This window comes from Harmonia axyridis, chromosome 1 (assembly GCF_914767665.1).
Source record: "Harmonia axyridis chromosome 1, icHarAxyr1.1, whole genome shotgun sequence".
Lineage (NCBI taxonomy): Eukaryota > Metazoa > Arthropoda > Insecta > Coleoptera > Coccinellidae > Harmonia > Harmonia axyridis.
In genome coordinates this window covers 35,247,708-35,255,203 of record NC_059501.1, presented here as the reverse complement: position 1 = coordinate 35,255,203, position 7,496 = coordinate 35,247,708, and the positions used below count along the sequence as shown (strand labels likewise).

General features: G+C 33.6%; 1 protein-coding gene across 2 annotated transcripts; it reads left to right on the top strand.

Moving 5' to 3' along the window:
• The first annotated feature begins 1,281 nt into the window (after positions 1-1,281).
• LOC123688212 (protein Daple-like) lies at positions 1,282-7,447 on the top strand. Of its 2 annotated transcripts, none has more exons than XM_045627095.1 (6): positions 1,282-1,536; positions 1,894-2,194; positions 2,719-3,000; positions 4,892-5,109; positions 5,164-5,400; positions 7,019-7,447. In XM_045627095.1, the coding sequence occupies exons 1-6, from the start codon at positions 1,426-1,428 to the stop codon at positions 7,409-7,411; spliced, it is 1,542 nt and encodes a 513-aa protein (XP_045483051.1). In that variant the 5' UTR covers positions 1,282-1,425; the 3' UTR covers positions 7,412-7,447. The 2 variants fall into 2 exon arrangements, with proteins under 2 accessions (XP_045483051.1, XP_045483052.1); XM_045627096.1 differs by having other exon boundaries at positions 1,286-1,432.
• The last annotated feature ends 49 nt before the right edge of the window (positions 7,448-7,496 follow it).

Below are 7,496 nucleotides of genomic sequence, written 5' to 3'. Positions count from 1 at the left end.
TATTGAGTTTTGCGAGTGTCCATTCCCTTTTTTGACGTGAACCCCAATTTTTCAGCTTTTCAGAATGTATATTGAATTTTCGCAGTATAAGTCGTTTTTCCGAAACGATTCAGAGATTTTCTGAAAAATCGAAAAACCACCTTAGCTCACAGTAAACATTCACTTTATTGCCCAATTAACTGGATTCAATTTGTCGCAAATGACCTCTAGTAGTAGGATCCATTCAAAGAATCACGTCGAGTTTCCAAATACCCTATACTGGAAACTGGAACCATTAAAATTATATACAGATTATTGGGAAGTACAAAATATTGAAACATTGGATACCCTCACACTTAACAAGAGAAAATTTAGAATAGATCCTTATTCCTGTAAACTAGAATCTCAAACAAGTTTTATTGAGTTCTGAATTTTCTTTGATTTCCTATAAATAAGATGTAGTATCTAGAATGGATGTAGTTACCCCCGCGTTTAATCTTCAAGTGTAGGTACATAATTTATACTGGATATAACTCAATTCATTCCTTGGGATATGAAAATCTTTATACTCTTAATACTTAATACCTACTGATTTTCTAGAAAACAATTCGAAATTCATGCATAATTCAACATAATATATGCTTCGATAAAAATGAAGTCAAATGCAAGATTAAAATCGAACGTTGCTACAATTGAATTGTGCACATTTTCCATATGAACCCACCTGCTAAGACAACAAATATTATTCCAGGTATAAAAAACACTGAATCAGAAAATCCATGTTCTATAGGTCCATCCTGTCCTCCTCCAAGATCAACCATAATTACAAATTAATAAAACTATCGGTTGATGAATAATATATTTCCTTTTCTCAAATCTTTTTGTCTTAACAATTCGTGTATCTATCCGTTTGTGAGAAAACCTAAATACAGGGTACATGAAAACAAACTGATCAACTGACACCAGTGACACCTAATATTTTGAAGTAAACAAAGAACATAGCAACATAGAACAAAAAATCAATACAAACAAAACGAAGTGACGTGAATGAAAAAACATATCAGTGTGCGATAAGATTTGTAAGCCGCGTTCAGACGAAGCATGAATGCGAGAAAGTATGACAGATTCTGAAGTGAAATCTTAAATTCTCTTATTAAGGGATATTCCCACTATTCTAATAATGATCTTTTTGATTAAATTAATAGATCCATTGGAATTATTTGATCAAAATTCAATTTTTTCACATATATTTGGTCGTTTCATGATCTATAGTCACTAAAATACATTAAATTGACAAAAATAAATTTATTTGACAAAATTATGCCATATGAACATTGAATCCAAGATTTTTTAGAGGATGAATGAAAATATTACATTATAATTTTTCCCAACTTGAGGCATAAAATTGTGTGTAATTATATAATTACGTGAATTTCTATTATAATTATGGAAGGTGATTACAATTTAAATATTTCCAATGAAATATTGTTTCCTAGTATTCCGAAAGATATTATTTTTCCTGATGAGTTGAACAGATATTTGAGAGAACAACTAGAGGTCAGTGATATATTTTTATGGTAAAACCATATTTACGGTTTGTTCCTTATGTAATTATGTTTCCCAATTATTCCATTATTTTTAGCTACATATCCGAATATTTTGTCAAATGTTGATCTCTCTATTATTGTCAGCGAAAAGCCTTACTTATCCTTATTCTACCTTCATGGATGAATTCAATGAATGATTTATTTTTTCCCAATTAGATATTCAAAATATTCATAAAAAACAGCATTTGTATCATTACAATGTGATGGTACCTATAATAAATTTTGATGAACGATACAAATTTTTTGTTTCATTTAGTTATAACCGGTACTTTTCTGATATAATACCTAGGTACTAATTATTTTCTAGTATTTTTTGCACGAAAATGGCATGCTCAAGAAGAACTTACAAGAACATGAGACTACTCTAAACGATAAGAAATCCATAATTGAAAACTTGAAACATAAATTGAAAGAATATGAAAATATCGGAAACAAACATCAGTATTCAACTACAACTACATTTGTTAGTGCTAAGATTGTAGAGCTGAGTAGAAGATTGCGGGAAAAAAATGCAGAAGTTGAGTCGTGGAAAACGAAGTGTTACAAACTAGAAAAAAAAATGTTCGAGATACAGGAAAGTGAAGTCAAAGATATGTCTGGACAAAAAGGTAACAAATGATCGCACTCTATCAAAATTTTGGCATATAACTCATCAAACATTAAACAGTATTGAACATTCGTTATTGAATATGGGACATTGAGCGACGGACATTTAAGAGTTATTCAACTAAAGTTTGACACTAAGCCACTCGAGGACCAAACACCTCAATTTTATATTAAGTCAATCTAGGTTACCAAATTACTTAGAATCATAGGGAAATAGTAGATTATACCTACTCTAAGGGAATAAAAATCATGATTTTTCGAGATGCGTCTGTAGCTCTAGAACGAAGCTCGAGGACACTAAAGCACCAGAGCAAAAAGCTTTTCCGAGGTGTATTAATTCACTTACATCGTTGTTTGGTATTAGTATTGAATAAATATGATAAAACAATATTGAATTTAGTTGATTAATCTTTAATTACCTGAGCTTTACTCCCGCTGTTATTATTGAGGCAGTAAAATAGCTTATTACATATATATAGGTCGAGCAAAAAGAATTATACGCCTATTTGATCAATTATATTTTCAGACGAAAATGTTGCTTCACCCAAGAATGAAAATGAATTGAAGAAACTCCAAGAAAAGTTGAACGCTACTTCCTTGAAAATGAGGGAATTGCAGAACTCTAATATTCACCTTAAAAACGAATTAAAAATGGCCAACAAACATTTACAACAAGAAGTTGGAGATACATTCGATACCATAAATAATAACAACAATCTCGGATGGAGAGGTAGAGCCCAGATCATATGCGATTTGCAACAAAAAAATCAGGAAATGAGAGAGAAGCTGAAAAATTATCAAAAGAATAGTAAGCTTTTATTGTAGTATAGTATGATCCTAAAGGGTGTTTTTTTTTCGAGGTATATAACTTTAAGTTGGCATTACTGTTCAAGATGTTGACCGATTTAACAGCTTTCAAGTGATTTATTCTCAGTTTGTTTTGGCAATCATGAATAGACTCACGCCTAAACAACGCTTGCAAATAGTGCAATTTTATTTCGAAAATAATGGTTCTGTGCGGAATACGTATCGCGCACTACGTCCATTTTATCGTCGATCAGAGCAGTTAATTCGATTAACCATGGAACGTTTTCGCACCACGTGTAGTACGTGTACTCTTATTGATAACTTGCATCCCCAGAGACGCCGTGCGTACAGAAGAAGCTATTGCTGCTGTAGAGCGTAGCATTGAGGAAGACCCGAATCGAATGGGCCGAATGAGTCTATCTGCCATCGAGCACAGGAATTGGATCTGTGTCCATCCACTTTATGGAAGATTTTGCGGAAGGATCTTGGTTTGCGAGCTTACAAAATCCAATTCGGGCGAAAATTGAAGCCAAACGATCATCAAGTAAGGTGTAGATTTGTCGAATGGGCCCAAAATGAGATTGCCGTTGTTCCCGATTTTCATAAGCGAAATTTGTTTAGCGATGAAGCGCACTTCTGGTTGAATGGCTACGCCAACAAACAAAACTGCCGCATTTGGAGTGAAGCTAATTCTCAAGTGTATGTCGAAACACCGTTACATCCAGAAAAACTGTCTGTTTGGTGCGCTATATGGACTGGTGGAATCATTGGTCCGTACTTCTTCAAAAACGATGATGGCCAGAACGTTACAGTCAATGGTGATCGCTATAGAGCCATGATTACTAACTTTTTCATTCTTGAATTGAACAACCATGATGTCCAGGAGGTGTGGTTCCAACAAAACGGCGCAACATGTCACACAGCTCGTGCCACAATCGATTTATTGAAAGACACGTTTGGTGACCGCCTAATTTCATGTTTTGGACCTGTGAATTGGCCTCCAAGATCTTGTGATTTAACACCGCTAGACTACTTTCTGTGGGGCTATGTAAAGTCATTGGTCTATGCGGATAAGCCACAAACCCTTGACCATTTGGAAGACAACATTCGACGTGTTATTGCCGATATACGGCCACAAATGTTGGAAAAAGACATCGAAAATTGGACGTCCAGATTGGACTACATCCGAGCCAGCCGTGGCGGTCATATGCCAGAAATCATATTTAAAATGTAATGCCACAAGATTATCTTGAGGATAAATAAAATTCATGTCAATCGAATAATCCATCGTTGTTTTATTGCAATTTAAAGTTCTATAGCTCTAAGAAAAAACACCCTTTATAAGTAGTTGCGGTATCATTGAGGCACTTTTCATTTTTACAAATTCAGTTGAAGAACACGTTCAATTCATGGGTTGTTATTTTTTCTTAATATTCATGTTTCGCCTTATCGGCATCATCAGGAGTTCTAGAAGTTTTACTAATAAGTATAACAATAAAATATTCGGATAACATGTTAAAAGCGTAATTGTTAAGAATTAAGTATAGAATAGTTATCATTAATTGAAAGGATATGAAATTTGAGTATTTTCTGATTTTTATTGTTTAACGCATTAAGAACCAGAACTAGATGATCGATTTGCCTTTTTTTTATAATGGAATTGACTTTAGTCGCAAATAGAAATTGAAACATTATTATATTCAGATGATGACTTATTTTAACAGAAAGGAAGGAGATAATCAATGTCATCTCTTCACTTATAAGAGCAGCCGTCAAAAACCTACACATTATTTTTCGGTTGATTATCTATTTATTTCTCATCAAATAATTCAATTGAAAAGCCAACTCCTTTTATTAATGATTAAATATTAAGAATAAGAATTGTTTTGCAGGTGGTGTAGAAAATGATAGAAAATCAGAAAAAAAAATAGACTACTTGAACAAAGAGAACGAAGATTTAAAGAATATATTGGAAGACCAGAAAAAACGTATTGACATGTTGCGCGCTAGATGTAAAGTCCTGGAGGCTGAGCAATCAATCAGTAAATCCAAGATAACTTCGCTTATATCTCAGACAGAAAGGGACCAAAACTTATTACAAACCTTATCTGTGAGTTTCATAAAAACAGAATCAAAAAAATGAAAAAAAATTTTTCATTTTTAGAATCAAGTGACAAGTCACCAAGGCGCTGTAAATGAAACAATAAAGCAAAAGGAGAAATATATCAGAGGTCTTCAAAAAGACAATGAAATTCTGCGAATCGAATTATCTAAACAGAAATATACAATAGAAAATCTCGATAAGGAACTCAATGATAAGGTAGAAGAAATAAAGGATCTAATGAAAAATAAACGAAGAAGTCCTAGACCAATAAGTTCATATGGACAGAGAAATAAAAATGTAAGAAGTTGTGTTTCTAAAATTCCTTATTTATGCTCCACAGTGTGAGAAGACTAATCTTTTATTGGGATCTATCCCTCATGGCTCTTTTATTTATATCATTCAGTGAAAAGAAACTGACCTGATATTGCGGGGAAGTTCAGGGTTTCAAAAATATAACGGGAATTGGTATATGACACAAAATTTATTATATCGCTTTTAAAGTAGACTCTTTTGAACTTCAGTAATTACCATATAAAATTCTCTCTTATGGTTTCAATCGATTGCAATTTCGAAGCGTTACCTAAAAAATTATAGAAAGAGTAACAAATCGATCGACGCCTTATCCGGTGAGTATGGTTGTTTTCCAATAAAATCTATTTGACATATTTTTCCACATATCTGATATTTTTCAAATAATTATATAACATATTCAGCACTTCGACAGACGAAATTCCAAGAGACTATTTGACAGTATCAAAAATAATCTTGATTTAAGAGAAATATGTTATTAATTATATTGCAGATAAAAAAAATCACACAAACTCGAATGATCCATACCTATTTTAAATATTATCACATGAGGACAAATGATCTATTTTGGGCAAATTTACAAAAACTTTCTAACAGTTTTGTGATTAGTTGACTCAGCTCAGTTTGAGCGCGCGTCAAAGATGGACACTGGGGAAAGAGAAAATACGTTATATTTCACAAATTTTTCTTGATAAAGTCGAACATGCAAGCCAGGAAGCTGAAAAGGTGAAGAGTTTTTATGGTTCTGATACTGTAACATCGAATCAAGCACAATTTTTTTTTTGTCGATTCCGATGTAAAATATGCACCACGCTCTGGAAAGCCAATTGTCGAAAGTATCGATAAAATCAAGGACATTGCCAAGTCCGACCGTCATGTGAGAACCCAAGGGCTAAAAATTGCAAAAAAAATCGTTTGGAACCATTTGCTTAAAGCTGCTTTTAAGATGGAGCTCGATGTATGGGTACCACACAAGTTAACACAAAAAAAACATGAAGAACAGAATCTCCGTCTGCGAATCGATGCTGAATCGCCACAAAAACGATCCATTCTTAAAACGGTTGGTGAGTGGATCACTTACGACAACGTCAAGCGAAAACGGTCGTGGTCAAAACGCGGTGAAATGGCGGAATTGGTGGCCAAGCTAGGATTGTCGTCAAAAAGGTTTTTCTATGTATTGGTGGATTGGCAGGAATTTATCGACTATAAGCTGCATCCATTTGGCACAACTGTTAACTCGGAACTGTTCTGTCAACAATTGGACCGTCTGAAGGAAGCAATCGCCCAGAAGCGGTCAGCTTTGGCCAATAGGAGAGAATTAGTGTTCCATCAGGACAACAACAGGTCATACACATCGATAGTACTCGCCTCTTGATTTGAAAAATGTACGTCGAAAATTGTCCACTAAAAACAGTCTCGAATTATAATCTACTTCAAGACTCCTTTATATCTTGCCATAGTTCAGTAGAACTATCACACAGATTTCGAAACAGTTAAGGGTAATATCACAAATTCAATGAAGAAAATCTCAGTACTTGTATACGATTCCCCAAATATTAATATTATTCGTAGAAATTTTATTAAATTTAATCAGATATAATTTCAGATGATAGATGAAAGATTAATCAATCGTCTAGAAGTAGAAAAGTCGCGTTTATTGGAACTCACAGAAGTGCAAGCCTCAAGAATATCAGCTGAAAGAGAGGCACATTCGAAAACTCAAGATCTCTTAAGGACGGAACGCCAGAGAGCAGCCAAAATGGAGACAAATTTGGCCAAATTAGAGCTAGAATATAGTACAATACGACCAGGAGGCTCATATTGTACATTAACGACGAACAGATCATTGGACTTAAAAAAGCAGGCTACAGATCTTCAAGCTGATTTAGAAATTGCTCAAGAAACAATAAAGGCTTTGAAGACAAGACTAGAAATCGAGCAACATGAAAGAAAAATGGATTTGAAGGAATTTTCTAGAATTTTCGAATCAAATAATTAATCAGTATTGAATTACAATAAATTTTCGTAACATGAACTTCATTTATGAGAACCTATATATTAGTATTTTTTTTTATAATGTGACT